The 16350-nt window shown below is 32.4% G+C and overlaps 1 protein-coding gene and 1 long non-coding RNA gene across 2 annotated transcripts; one reads left to right on the top strand and one right to left on the bottom strand.

The window, feature by feature from the left end:
• Positions 1 to 3514: 3514 nt before the first annotated feature.
• Positions 3515 to 5294, bottom strand: LOC122596606. The gene is made up of 3 exons (XR_006323345.1): positions 5099 to 5294; positions 4321 to 4376; positions 3515 to 3919 (listed from the first exon to the last, which is right to left on the bottom strand). It is a non-coding gene; the product is annotated as an uncharacterized LOC122596606 (long non-coding RNA).
• A 1101-nt stretch (positions 5295 to 6395) lies between these two features.
• Positions 6396 to 11031, top strand: LOC122580716 (lysophospholipid acyltransferase 1-like). The gene is made up of 8 exons (XM_043752957.1): positions 6396 to 6773; positions 8898 to 8953; positions 9209 to 9429; positions 9511 to 9916; positions 10058 to 10143; positions 10310 to 10373; positions 10491 to 10609; positions 10698 to 11031. Exons 1-8 carry the CDS (start codon positions 6475 to 6477, stop codon positions 10833 to 10835), a joined length of 1389 nt encoding a protein of 462 aa, XP_043608892.1. The 5' UTR covers positions 6396 to 6474; the 3' UTR covers positions 10836 to 11031.
• Positions 11032 to 16350: the final 5319 nt, after the last annotated feature.

Raw genomic sequence — 16350 nt, 5'->3', positions numbered from 1 at the left:
AGCTAAATATCAAACCCGCATTAAAACCCGTAAACTTTTTATTAGCATTGGGTTATTGACTTGTTGGACGTCTCTATCATCCTAAAGTTTGTAGTAACAAAGATTTCCATCCGGGCGTTGTTTAGAGAGATAAACAAAACTCTCGTGAAAAAAATTACAAAATATTAGGTGACTTCGCTAGTCGATTTGTAGAAAATCTCTAATTTTTATGACAAAAGTTAAGAAAATAAAAGTTGTGGTGAAAAGTAAAAAAATAAAACTTTGGTAATAAAATTTAGAAACCAAAAGTTATCGGGTAAAAAGCAAATAAAAGAAAACTTTTAGCGCGAGACTTAAAAAAAGTAAAGTTATGTGGAGAAAGGTACAAAGTTAAAAAATTTAAACTAGAAAACAAAGTTTGTCTGACGAAAGTTTAAAAAATAAATAAAAGATATATGGCAAAAAAGTAAAAGGGAAATGTAAAAAAAACGTTTCCATGACGAAAGTTTAATAAATAAAATTTATGTGGTAAAAATAAGAAAGAAATTAATTTTTGATGGAAAAGCTTAAAAACCAAAACTTATGTGGCAAAAAGTATATAAAGCAAAACTTTGTTGGCAAAAGTTAAAAAACTTAAATTTAAAAACAAACTCCGTTAAATACCCTTTTGTAACTACCGTTTGTTAGTCAAACAATACTTATACGGCCGTTAAGACCGTTAATTACTTTGGTTGTGCAACAACGTGTTGTACTTTATGCATTGAGGGGAGTATTCTTAGGTAAAGTACTCCCTTCTCACACACCGCCCTTACCGTTTAGTAGTATATAAATAATTTCTTTTTTGGTGGTGAATTAAAATCCTTGGCGCAATACCAAATAATTATATGGGGTACAATTATATCGAATTTTGTTACGGTAATCGATCCTAACAGCGAATAGTACCTAGTTGCCACTTAATTTTTCACTTGTATTTTCCTTGTAAACATAAGACAAATAAGAACAAAACAAAAACATAATCGTTATATGTAATTACAGTAAAAATATATATATTCTAATAATGATTTTGATATAGGACCCAACATTATTTTAATAATAATAGCCATGATTTCCTTATAGTGATCGTTACGTTTGCTCAAAATCTAAAATAAATGTTGAAGTGTTCTTTGCTAGCACCTCGCTAGTTAACAATCCTAAATCCTTCCACTTTTACTTTCTTGTATGCTTAACAATTTAATTTAAACTAGCATCTTGTTAGTTAAATTTTTAATTAAAGAAGTTGTTCACACGCAAACAAAAATGTCATCTGCTAGCAAAATATAAACAAATTTTTAATGCGTAAAAAACTTCAACTATGATAAATTTACACTAAAAAATATTGAAAAGTTTGAGATATGTGTGTTTATAGATATATGTGTGCGTAAAGTAAAGTGATTAAGGAAATGTGAAGACGATGTGAGTAAGGTATGTTAAATTGGTGTGTCGGTTTAAAAACTTGGACGTGTCATACTCGTAATTGATAAATGAAGTAAAAGTGTTATCCTTGAAAGTTGAAAATAGTTGATAAGATTAGATCCATGTACAAATTATAATATATAAGTATTTGTTTTACATGTGTGCATTACGAACAAATTAAGGAAATGGATATAGGAACCACTAATCATTAACGAACATGAAGTTGTCTTGGAGTGGAAGATGACCACCCGAACACAACATTTGACTTCTTATTTTATAGTTCAACAACTTGACCAGAAATTAAATCTTCCAACTACGCTCTTGATTTGTTTTGTATTTATAATTAAAAAAAATTGTTAAACAAAACCCTTAGATCACTTAACGTGCATAAAAAGATTGTACATTTCCATATAAAAGCTTACTCCCTTAATTTTATGGTAAATGTACAACTAATTAATGCACGGATTCGTTTAGCAAAACCCTTATAATTAAGGGGGTGAGTTTTTAATATGAAAATTTACAATCTTTTTATACACCTAAAGTGAAGCCCTAAGGGCTTTGTTTAACATTTTCCTTAATTATTTGATTTTTATGTACACATAACTAATATATGGAATAGGGATGAGAAAAAAAAAAAGACCCGTGACCCGCCTCGCCCGAAGGGATAATGGGTCGGGTCACGGGTTGTGCGGACCGGGCCGGGTCAAGCCAAAAATCGAAAAAAGGGAAGGAAACCCATGTTCTTCCCGCGACCCGACCTGCACCGAACCATTACGGGCCGAGTCACGATTCCGATATTCATGTACATGTGGGGAGTGGGGCAGGTGGGTGGCCTGGGTCGGGCCATTTACACATCCCTTATGGAGGCCAAAAATAAAAAATAATAATGTCTTTCGTTTCCGATTAGAATGACAACTGGTTATATCTATTCTAATAAAAAAATTAGAGAACCTTTTTAAAAAACATATACAAATATTTTAATAACGTTGTACAAAATGTTGATTTGATTATCATCAAACTAAATAAATGCACTTAAAACAAATGGTACAAAATATAGTTGGAAGATATTAATTATCATAATAGCTACATAGTACTGTCTTCTTTTTTCTTTCGAACATTACATAGTACTATCTAGTTAATTACGTAAAACGTTACAGTATTAGTATCATATTATCTTATGTTTGGTGTTAGAGTTATTGTATCTAATATAGTAGCAATAATAATAAGAAAATGATAAATTCTTCTAAACATTAGCCAAAAAATTCTTTTAAAACTATAAGAAGGCGATATGTGATATTCTATTAATTCTCTTTTCTAATCTTGTCCTCTGATTTTTCCACATGTCATCATCCCATTGTTAGAAAGATTATTAGGTTATTTAGTTAAGATGATTAATATCCCATAATAATAAATAAAACTCATTCATAGACATCTATGTGTAAGGAAAATGTTAAATTTTTCTGATCAATCATTCTAAAAATCTTCCTAATATGGTTGACACATGCAATTTATTAATTCTCTCTCATCATCTCATTCATTTATTTTACTATACGTAATGATTTTATTGTTAGGAGGATAATTCTGAGGATATTTTCGGAAGATATTTGTCAAGTAAAGTAACATAGAATGGTATAAACTTTTTTTTTTTTATCATCATCAAATCTTTTTTAGACTATGCATGTTTTGAACTAGAAGGTTACTCACGCAATACGACGGCGACGGTGAGTAATGGAGGCGGCAATGACGGGTGGTGCCGATGACGATGACTACAACTATAAAGATTTAAGGATAGTGATCGTCTAAAATTAAAACTCAACTTCATAGGTAAAGTTGACATTTGACCATTGAATTAAAATCAAAGGTCAAGATGTGAAACGCCCCAAGACTCTAATCAAGAAAAAGACAATTTTTTTTTTTAACAACAGACTAATACTCCACATATTAGTCTACAACAGACTAATACTCCACATATTAGTCTACAACAGACTAATACTCCATATACTTCTGCACAAACCCATTTTGACCCAAAAATCCATATATTCGCATTCCAAGCTTCAAATTCTTAAACCAAAACATCAAGAAGTGTAAAATCACATATTACAACCTAATTGATACATTCGAAACTTTAACCATTGAAATTTACATTAAAACAACCAAACGGGTCACTCGCCCGCAATTACCCAAAGTGACAAAATGACCAATTTGACTCCAAAATGACTTATACTTCCATCCACCATAATAGTCAAGACTTCAAGACTTAAAATATATCAATATACAAAATACCATGACTCCAACTCAACTTTTTGCATAAATGTATAAAACAAAACTTTACTAAAAACACTTCAAATATACCAAGAGCCAATAGTCCAAAGGAGTCACTATGGGTTCTAACCACAACCAACGTTTACCGCATAAGTCAACATTTCCGCATTTCCAAATCAACATAAATCTTTGAAGCACTTACTCTTGTTTCCACTTCTGGGACAACCTATAAAAATGGTGAACAACTAAAAAGTAAGCAAAGCTTAGTGAATACTATTGCATACGCTTATACACACGAAGGAGAGCAAACACACAAAGGACTATCACATGTAGCCAATGGCATCGTCATACCATCACTTGCATACTCACCTTTGCGCTAACAAAACATACATGGATCCACATACGCTAAACAATCATCAACATGATTAACTATCGGGATTCTTAGGCCCCGGAGGTTCTTAGGCCTCATAAACACTATGCCCCATATGGGCCTACGCCGAATCAATCACCACACATGGATAAATAAACTTCAACATGATGTGGTCAACACCACACATGGACAAAAGGCTTCAACATGATGTGGTCGATTGACCCAACGTATACATAAAGGTATGCAAGAGTACTCACCTTCATCGCGACAAACAAATCCATGATGACCATCTAACAATCATATTGCTTTCCACCTAGCAATAATTCACAATTTACATACATATAAGGTCATCAAGCTCAATTACTTCATACACAAGGCTAACAAGCCATACATTACTATCTTTTCTAGCATCTCAATGCCCACCCCAACTTTTACATAATTCACATTCTCACCATTCTCTAAGGTTGGCTTCTTTCAAACTCTCATTTTACTTTCACAACAACATGGCCATAACACATTTTACTCAAAAATCATCATTTCTATCTTTTCATAATCATCATTCTCAAATCATCTTTCATTTACTAAAAATCTCATTTCATTCACCATAAAGTGGCCATGCCATCTCATTATTCAAATATTACTATATTCTCATTTTGACCATAATGATCACCAACATCTTTAAATCAAAACACTCAAAATATTCATTTTCTTGGTTTAGCTAGCCATAAAAACCATCAAAAACACTTTTATCAAAATATTCATGCAATCACATATGAATATGCTTCAATACAAACAAAACTTTTAGAAAAGCATTACACATAGACAACTCACCTAAAAATCCACAATTTTATCAACTTCCATGAACCCCCTAGCTTTATTTTAAGCCAATAATCCATTTTTAAGAAAACCCCTAATTCTTACTATCTCAAGAACTCTAACTTGTATTAAATTAATTTAACTTATATAAAGAAAACCCCCAACTTAATTACTTGCATGAACCCTAATTTAATTAATAATAGATAACTAAATTCATACCTTGAATGAAGAATATAAGATGGGGAGAATGAAAAAATCACTAGCTTTTCTCTCCTTTTTTTCTTGTGTAATTCGACACACACACACATTCACACCACCAAAACCCCAAAATTTTCCTTGTTATTAAAACACTTGGATAATATTATTTACTTGAAGAATTATTTGATTATGGAGGATGAATCACACTCAATTTTAACCTAATTTAATTGCTAAGAAGATAAGAAGAAAGATTATTATTATTATTATTTAAGTAGAGAGGGTTTCATGAATTTAATTGAAGATAAGCTTTGATTTGAGATGAAAAGTGAAGAAGCTAGAAGAAGGTTGAAGAAGAAATGGTGGAATGATGACTAAGGATAAAGATGGGAGGCTGACACCCTCCTCTAATGCCACGACCCATTTAAAATTTAGTGGGTATTTTACTTGATATCCGCTAAAGTTTCAACTAAATTAACACCGTTTTCAAAAATAAAATCTTAGGAAACTATTATAATGCCAAAACTATAATAAAGGTTAATTTTCATTGGTCTAAAAATTTTAGGATGTTACAAGATGTTCTTAACTTGACAATTTCACCTATGAAGTTGAAAACAACTTTAGAGGATCTCTATCTTTGATTTAATGGGGGTAATGTAGTTATTTTGAGAGTTGATGGATATAGGTTGTAAGTAATTTCATTATGTAAAAATGTTTAAATTAGTAAATAAAATAGAGGATAGTTAATGTATTTAAAAAGTTGAAAAGAGATTGGTTTGTTTTATAAAAGATTATAGTCATACAGAAAGATAGGGATAAATACATAAAGTAAAAAATATTTTTGTCATATTATCATTTATAAAAAAACAACTAATTAAAATTATCATTAACTAGACTTATGCCTGTGCAATGTGGCGGCGGTGAGGGTAGTGATGACAGAGGTGGTGGGGGCGAAGATGGTAGTGAATGTAAAAGTAATTGATGTTAAATGTGTTATTATTGAAAAGACCTTTATGCTAGTCGATATGAGTTAGCCTTGCAATGAAAAATATGAACAGTTGACGGGAACTAAGCACTTATCAGTCCCTCTACTGGTTCTGTCCCTACTTAACGGTACATTTATTCATATATCAACTTTAATTACCAAGAAAACCATAATGAAAAAACTTTTGTCTTCATTCGTGAGAACATTTTGTTCTGGAAATTTGATAAATTGTTTTTATTTTTATACATAATACAATGTAAATAAAGTTGGTTTATATTTTATCCATATTGAGTATCCACATCTATACATCTATCTATCTATATATATATACAACTTTAACTAAACTCAAACACCTCGTAAACTCAGTCACCCTGCCCGCAGCTTGTTTGCGTGCACCAAAAACCATCATCAAACCATGGAGATGGAATCGATGGCGTCGGCGATCGGAGTATCAGTCGCGGTACTCCGATTCCTTCTCTGTTTCGTTGCCACCATCCCCGTCAGCTTCTTCCACCGTTTCATCCCCGGCGGCCCCACCGGGAGACACCTTTACGCCGCCGTCACCGGTGCTATCCTTTCTTACCTGTCCTTTGGATTCTCATCCAATTTGCACTTTCTTGTGCCTATGTTGTTCAGTTATGCTTCAATGATTGTTTACAGACAACGTTGTGGCTTGATTTCTTTCTTGTCTGCCATGGGTTACCTCATTGGATGGTATGCTCCTTTTTCTATTTTATTTATTTATTATTATTACATTTTAATTATATTTTTATTGTCTTTTAATCTTAACATTTGGATTTTTAATTTTTAATATTTTCTTGTTACACAGTATAAAGTTTGGTACTTTACATATTAAGCATAGTCCATTAGTCCTTGTTTAGCAATCTCCAAAATCTTTCATTTTAGTAGTATTAATTGAGCTTTTTTGTTGTTGCATGTACTATATCTAATAAATATAAGAAAAAATGTTGTTGGTACTTGATGTGTAGTACAAAAGTTGGATTCTTTTTTAGCTCTTTGATTTTAGTTTATGGTTTTGAATTTATCTTTTTTCTTAAATTAACGTTGACCGGGGCAGAGCGAGAAGTCTTTTTTTGATATTAGTAGTTTATATTTTGTTGATCTTTTAGAAGTTGTTAGTTTGTTACATGGGGAAAGGTATTGAATTTTTGTTACTTAGTAGAAAAATATGCATTGAGAATCCTGTGTGAGTAGCTGCCTAAAATGCCTCCAAGCCGTTGCCACCCCCATGGCCCTGTGTATGAGAAATGTTTAAGATTTATATGTGTGAGAAGGATTTTATTCAAAAAAGTTTAAAAGTTATTCTTGCAATGTATATTATGATAAATGCTTGCTTTGCTGGTAAATATGAACATACTAATTAATGCTTGTGTTAGTAAAGTCCGGTTTTATTGCATCGTTATGATATAATTTGATAGAAAGATTTTCGTATTTCTTCGGTTTTTGCCAGCATTGATGCAGACATGCATGTGAAATGTGCTGTGTTCGTATGTTAGGAGTTATTGTTTAACAAAGTCATGATCAAAAAGCTTTATGGTAATCACATGTATATGTGCCTCTTAATGCTGGTCTTTTCCATGTAATAGAGTGGATCTAGGAAGTACGGAAACAGCTGTGTTGGTTAGTCGTTTTGGAAGTACTAAGGGTGCGTTTAGTTGCATAACCATGGGTTAATTTTACTAGAAAAGCTTTTGGAAAAAACTTGATAAACAGAAAGCGTCAGAGAAAGTTTTCATAGAATAGAGAAAAATCAGTTTTTAGTTTTATACTCAGTTCCCGAATAGTGACTTTTGTAGTTTTGAACTATTTTCTTTCCAGAGGTAGAATATTCCTCTTGCGTTCTGAACTGGAAAATGAATACAATTGAACACTTCCTCATTTTAGCAGTAAACTTTTTTGAGATGAAAAATACCCCTCATTTTCAAGTATAAAAGAGATGAAGAGTGAGGAAAAAGCTTTTGCAGCTAATCGCAGTTTAATCTTCGAGTATAGGGTGCACATGCACAAACCCACATTTAACAGATATGCTACACAAGCATGTGCAAACATGTACAAATATAACAAAATTACATACAAAGGAACATTGTCAAGGCATTAAAACGATATACCAAAATAGGTCATCAAAGCACATGCTGATTGAACTCTATAACTATTTGGATAGACTATACTTCATCATTATCTGTTACCTTTGTGTTCGTTATGACTTTGAAACTTATTGCCTTCATTGGCACTACACAACTCCTCCCTCATATTGTATTTTACCATGCACTATGCTTAAAGTTAAAATGTGAGATAATACTGTATCCGTCCCAAAGTTATAAGAGTGGCATACAGTTTTACAATAAGATGCCATATTTACTTTTTAGAAATGTTTTGGTTGGTTAAATCTTGAAACTGGGCACTAATTTTGGGACAAAAAATATCGAAATGCGGACAATTTTGGGATAGAGAGAGTATAAGTTAGCAAAGTCCTCCACATTGGGGAAGATTCAGTCGGGCCCAAAGGATCATTGGGTTAGGGTTTCTCCGCTGTTCTAAACCTTTTTGCGAGAATATAATGCATTTAATGCATTGGCTCTCTGCTTAAAGTTAATCTTTTTTCTATTTATGTTATTGCTTTTGTTAATGACAGCCCTCTGGAGTTGTCATTAGAAATTTATGGTGGTTGATAATTTGAGTTTATAATACAACTTTATATGCATGTTGTTCTCATGACTCTGTTCGAATTAGTTCACCTCCTTTCATTTTAAATAAAATGGCAGCTAAAGTTCTGAAATTTTGAGGATTAATTATTATCAACTATTGTGAATTTTGTAGCCATGTATACTATATGAGTGGAGATGCATGGAAGGAGGGAGGAATTGATGCTACAGGTAAGCATCCACAGCCTTTTTTATTTTTGAACAACGGTCATATATTCGAGGTTGGCAACTCTTAACCAAATAGATTAATGTAGTAAGATAAGCATCCACGCTCTTATTTCATCCCTAAATAAGAATGGGCTAGATATAGAAATATAACAAACAGTAGATTTATATAACAAGATCTAATCATTAAGTTGTTATAGTTTCCTTTTGAAAAAATGCTGGATTTGTAGGAAACTGATTTGTCTTCTACCCCCTTTTTAGGATCACTCATGGTTATAACATTGAAAGTGATTTCATGCGCTATTAATTACAATGATGGATTGTTAAAAGAGGATGATCTCCGTGAATCCCAAAAGAAAAACCGCTTACTAAAGCTGCCATCTTTGATTGAGTACATTGGATACTGCCTCTGTTGTGGAAGTCACTTTGCAGGCCCAGTTTATGAAATCAAGGATTACATGGATTGGACCGAAAGGAAGGGGGTAATAAACCGAGTTGTCTACCTTTTGCCGTTGTTTTGTAATGAATCTTTATAATAATTTATTGTTAACCGTTATTATCAGATTTGGACGAAATCCGAGAAAGGTACACCGTCACCTCTTCTGCCGACACTAAAAGCTATACTCCAAGCGGGTTTCTGTATGGGTTTATACTTATATCTTGTTCCCGATCATCCACTTTCAAGATTCAGTGAGCCAATCTATCAAGAATGGGGATTTGTGAAACGTCTAAGCTACCAATACATGGCCGGCTTTACAGCCCGTTGGAAATATTATTTCATATGGTCCATTTCAGAAGCTTCTATTATTGTCTCGGGACTGGGATTCAGTGGTTGGACCGACTCCTCTCCACCCAAAGCCCGATGGGACCGTGCAAAGAATGTTGATGTTTTGGGTGTTGAGTTTGCCAAGAGTTCAGTTGAGTTACCTCTTGTGTGGAACATCCAAGTCAGCACATGGCTTCGTCATTGTGAGTCTTTAAAGTTATTATATAATATATATATATACTAGTCACATATGCATGGTTGGTAAATCCATATTTATGGAACCAAGAGAAGCAATCAAGAAATAATCTGCATCTATATTATCTAATATATATGTGTGTTATCAGATGTTTACGACAGACTTGTACAAAAGGGAAAGAAGCCTGGTTTTCTCCAATTGCTTGCAACGCAGACTGTTAGTGCCGTCTGGCATGTAAGTTTGAATCACGTTCATTCTTTTAGTTTCTTTATCTAACAATCTAAGCTTACTCTTCCCTAAAAATCTACCATGTCCGTATCAGTCTTCTGTATAAAAAAAGGATTTTTTTTTTTTTTTTGATGTGGAATTTGACTCTGGTCAATATTTTATATTTTGATAGGGATTATATCCCGGGTACATGATATTCTTTGTTCAATCTGCTTTGATGATTGCTGGTTCAAGAGGTAACAAATCCGCAAACCATTTCTGCATGACTTGGTTCAATGGTTAATTTAAATATATTAATCTTTATAGTTATTTCCAACGGCTCACAATCCTTGTTCTTGTTGGTCTATGAGCAGCCATTTACAGATGGCAGCAAGCAGTTCCACCAAAAATGGCGATTGTTAAGAAGATATTTATGCTCATGAACTTTGCTTATACACTTCTTGTTCTTAACTACTCCTGCGTTGGATTTATGGTTAGTCTGGGAATTCGATGCTTTTTTTTTGCTCTTTCAATTGATTAGTACTGGGCAATTCTAATCTGTGCTGGGCTTTATGACACAGGTATTAAGCCTTCATGAAACAGTTGCTGCATACGGAAGTGTGTACTACATTGGAACTATCATTCCAGTCGCTTTGATCCTCCTTGGCAACATAATTAAGCCCAAGCCGGCCCAATCCAAGGCCCGAAAAGAACAGTGAGGTTTATAAAACCATCTCTCTCTCTCCCTTAATTCCCAATGAAAAAGTAAAGGATTGAGATTTTCCATGTGACATTATTTCTTAGCTAGGATCAATGTCAATCAAATTTTCTTGTTTTTCTCTTTTAGTTTCCATTTCATGTTTTTGAAATACTGTAATGTGTACTTCATGATTATCCAAGGTCAGCATTATGATATCTGTCGTATCTCTTGCCATTTAACATGTTAAGTTTTTTCGTGGGGAGCATCAACTGTCTTATGTCGACGTGGTCTGCTTAAATAGCACATTTCCAAAATAAAAGGTAATTGGTTTAAAATTTTGTAGGGTCTTTTTTTTCTTTGTATGTTTAGTCTTCATGCTTGCACTTATTAGTCTTAAAGAAGGCAGCTGGAATACTGCTGACCTGTAGACAAATTATTGAGAAAATTCCATTTTTTCTGCCTTGTTATGGCCCCCACAACTATCACCATGACTATCGCCACCACCACTATCAGCATCAGAATGCCCACCACCACTTCAGTATGTTTGCTCACCTGCAGCATCCATGCTACCAGTGAACATTGGCTTTGTTTGGACAGGGTTTAGGGTTTTATACTAGTCTCTTGTTCTTTTTGTGAGCTTTAAGTGACGTCTAATTGAATTTGTAGATACCTGCCCGCAGTCAATTTTTAATGCATGCTACCTCCAAAATAGTGTTACCCCGAGATTCATATTATCACTGTAATAACAATGTTCTGTCAACTTGTTACTAAAAAATAAATCAAGGTAAGCCTAACCTTGCTTGTTTCCATCTTTACTGAAATGTGAGTCGTTGACTTGTTACCCAGCCCGTCATAAATGCTTATCCCACCATATCTTCCATGATCAGATTGTTCATACCAGTGTTGTAGCTCATAATAAGAGTTGAGGGACATTAGGAAAAGAGAACACTATGCATTTCTTCCAGGTACCTTAAATTCTACATATGTTCTCATTGTTTAGGTTGGACCTGGTTTATTCTTCAAAGAAAGGTAACTAAACATATGTGAACTGTCGAGAAGTTAACCATCATAAATCATCTGTTGTTGGTTTTGTCTTTTAGTACTTAAGCAATTATAGTGGTTTAAGGTCTCATTCTTGTTCTTCTCTGTAAAGTGGCATAGAAGGTCCCATGGAGTAGTAAAGCCTAGAATCAAGTATAAACTCACATGTGGTGTTCCTTGTTACTGAATTTATTGCATCTTATATACTACCGTCTTCATTAATAATCACCATTCAGGATACCATATCATGCATTTTGATTCAATTTCTTGGTATATTGATTATTAAAGTTGATTAAATCTTTAGTTTACATAAAACGTTTAATTTGGTTTAGATAACACGTACTAAACCTGTTTTAACATCCGGCTGGAAGTACTTGTATTCAATTTGCACTATTAGTATATTTAGCAAAATTAAGATAAAAATGTTATGGCATTATTTATGTGTGTTATATTTTTAATAAATATCTTGTTTTGCATTACCATCTCATATCCATGAGCTAGATGCTAGCTATTCTTGTATATGTTCACTTTACATATGGGCACTTCCAAAATAGTTGTATTTTTGAAGGAAAAAACAGAGTTGATTTGACTTTTGAGTATAATATATATATTTTTGTTTTGAAACTGGATTTATGTTAGCACAAATAAATAATTGATACATTGTCATGTGAACTCACATGATATATGGTTGTAGGTTCGTAGTTCAGCATATAAATGACAATCTGGCATTGGCACATAATGCACGAGATAAATGGACTCCAACATTGTCTGATATATGTTATATACCAATTCCATGTCTATCTAGAACTCATATAAACCACTTATAAGAAACGAGAGATAGTATCCGTGTGTTGCAGCGGTGAGATGATGAAGGTGATAGGTCAAGTCATAGAGTATGATAGCCAAATGTCTTAACCGTACGTGCTCCGCTCCCGGATTTAAAAGTTCGTCGAAAGTATATCGAATGACATCTCTAATGAAAGAGCATGAAATTTTAAGAACATCCATACAATTTTTATAATTTATCGATATACGATTTTTTAGATAAAAGATTTTGAATAAATTAGAGGAATAAAATGATTTATAGAAGAGCGAAAAAAAAATGAGTGGTTGAGATTTGAGGAGGGAGAAAAATAAATAGTTGAGATTTAAGGGTATTATAGGTATATTAGGTAGAGATGTTTAAATTAGTGAATAAAGGGGGGAAAATTTAGGTAGTTCAATTACTTAATTGTTATTTGAAAAAAGAGCAAAATGTTTTATAAGATAGTATTAGATATTAGATAGGAAAGGAAAACGAAAGCTTGTTTATTTCGATACCAAGGTTTGTCGACCACAGATACTCAACCTTAACAAGGTTTTTGGTGTAGCTATCATTTTGTCCAATGCGTTTTGTATCTTCTCAGTTTTGTACTTTACTTCAATAATAGTATCACAATATCATATACGAGTATGACTTAACCATTATTGCGACGAGTTATGTGACTATCCAATTTTAACAAGTTCCGAGCTTACTACCATCGCACAAACTTGAACATGAAAAAACTCTCGAAAAAAGACTCGGGTGACCACACAATTGATCTCTGATTTTACAAACTAGTGGGTTTATAAGCCCGCGTTGCGGGCTTCAACTATCGTGTTTACGTGCACAACTATGTTCAAATGTTTGCGATATAAAATTAAAAGACCAAACATGTTGACAGACAACTAAAAATATAAAAAAGAATATATATATATATGTCTACGTTTGTTATATCAAACATAAATAAATATGATAAACCCGCTTAATAATTTGCATATTAAACACATATGTTTTATTTAATTAATAAAAAAAGCAAATTGACAGGCAGCTGCGCAGGAAAAGCCAAAAATGATTACGACGTGGTAAAATCCGAAATGTAATACATGGTAATTGGTGAGACATAAAAAATGAAATGTAAAAAAAAAGCCATAAAAAGCAATAAAATAACCCTGCTTAAAACTTTGTCATATTAAATATTTTTAAAAGAATCTAAAAAACAAAGCAAATATAACCATTATAAAAAATATGGATGGGCCAAATAAAAAATAAAGATGGACGAAATCTAAAAAACCTTTAAATAAAAGTAATATGAGCTAAAAAGTTTGACATATTAAATATATATGTAATTAAAAAAAAAGCAAGCTAGCAGGCAGTTGCGTAGCTACCTGCCAGCCTGCTTCATTGTTCATCATTTCATTCCTCTTAATAGAGATATATAATCTGATACCGTGTTCGCGAGCCATATATAACTCAAATAGCTCGAGTTGTTTTGGATACATTATTGGAGTTTTGTTGTTCAACGTTTGAATTATACAGAGCAAAATCCAACCCCAGATAGTAAGGAGGTTAATCTTGGATGGTTGTCAACTGTTAAAGGACAAGACAAGATAATAAATAAGAAAAAAATATATATATCTATACTCCCTTATAAAGCATTTTGAAGTTTTATTTATGGCATGTCTTAAAAAATTAAACATACTTTTTTTTCTTCCAAAAAACCTCTTTCACTATATATATGGTTTTCAAAATGGTTCTCCGTACACTACAACACTGATTTACCGTATCCACCCTTATAACAAATTGTCATTCGTAAAACAAAATTCCGCCGCAACGTGCGGGTATATGCTCGTATACGAAAAAGGGTATCACATAACTTTGGTACATTTAACATTAGTGTAGTTGCTATTATGGGCTCACAAAGCGAAGCGAAAAACATGGGATGTTTTAAGACTAAAAATGACAGGAGTGGCTAAGCCTATGGTCCTGGAAACCCCTCAACAAGTGACCTGGCTGGCTCACTTGCTGGCTGGTGTGGTCATTGGTGAATTTTTAAATTTTGTCATCTTTGTTTTGGTTTTTCCATCGACTTTTTCAAATTTTGCCCCTCTTGATTTTTTATCAAATACTGCCCCTGCGTATAATGCAACAGAATAAACATTTTATGTCTTAGAAATGATCACCAATATATATTGGTTTTTGTTGATACTAAAATGGTTATTGTACCTTCACAAAGTCGATCACTTGATGCAGCATAAAATTTAGACATTTTATTGGTTTTTATAAGAGTGCCATCAGCCTTTTGGCCAACAGTTTAGTTGCTTTGATCGCTTTGGAAGAAAAGTTTTGCTCTTTAAAAAAATAAAATGAAAGTGTCAGCTTAATTTAATAAGTCATTATAGATTTTTTAGTACAAAAACATAAATAATTAACTTTTAGAACCGGGTAGTAATGCATATTCTATGGTTTCATTTAAAGGTGAAGCCGTGAAGATAGAATATAATTCCCATTTATATTAAGATTCAAGATAAATGAAGTATAATTAAATTGAAAAGTAAGAATTTTATACGAGTAGTAATTTTATTAGTTTAAACATCTGAAGTTTTCAACCATATATTTTTGAAGATAATGATTGGCAAGAGAGAAGGTGAAGCACATAGCTGGCTTCTTTTTTCTTGTCCTTTTCATCTTTGCTGGTTGTTGTGTTTCTTTCTTTTCAATTTTAATTTTAATATGAAGTGTGGGCTGTTTGTTGGAGAAGCAAACAAACACTAAAACTAAAAAAATAGTATAGGAGTTATAGAGTTATTTCGATATTTCTTGGTTTTTTGGGACAAAGATATTTGAAAATATGAGTAAATCCATACAGTCTTTACTAATTAATATATAAGATCTAGGTTAGGTGTTCATTATTAAAAGATTATTATTCGATTTTAAGAAATGTAGTTAGACTGATAATTAAGTAATTTTAGCAGGATAATCTTCTTTTAGAAATTTAAATAGCCATATCGAAAATGTAAAGACTTTTACCATCGATATATTCTTGGAACTTATTTATTTAGCAAAACCCATTCGTATTATTCTGATTTTATTGCACATGTGCATGCTTTTATCAAATCTAGCTTGCAAGTTACGTATATTATTTTCTGTTTTTAACAAACTATATATCTCATAGGCAAGAACTTCTAGCTATTTTTTTTAAAAATAAATTAAAAGGATAAGTATCTTACACACATTCATATATATAAATTCAAAGAAAGATTTCGATAGCTTTTTAGTTAAGTGGTTAAGATAGATTATCTTATTGCAAATGTACCATGAAACATCTACATTTTAGCTATCATTACAGTGAATGCTAACATTCAAACAGTAACTCATGTGATCGTAGATATTAAATGGAAGAGATTAACGATCTTAATTTGTCCATTATACGCCCTAAAGTTAAATTAAAATTAAATATAAACCTCTTTTTAAATTATTAAAAATCAAAATATAGGAAAAGTATGTTACAAGCAAAGTCACATAATTAGTCTTTTTCTTAATTGATCGTTGACTACGTACACTTTACAACGAATCACCTCGTTAAACGTTTACAATGTGATTCATTAATTTAATTATACTGAAAAGATTTTCAAAAGCTACATGTCCATATCTATATTATTAGACTTTATATTTGATAAACTCATTGTAAAGC

This window comes from Erigeron canadensis, chromosome 1 (genome assembly GCF_010389155.1).
Source record: "Erigeron canadensis isolate Cc75 chromosome 1, C_canadensis_v1, whole genome shotgun sequence".
NCBI lineage: Eukaryota > Viridiplantae > Streptophyta > Magnoliopsida > Asterales > Asteraceae > Erigeron > Erigeron canadensis.
The sequence above is the reverse complement of the archived record's forward strand: the minus strand, read 5'-3'. Positions and strand labels throughout refer to the sequence as shown.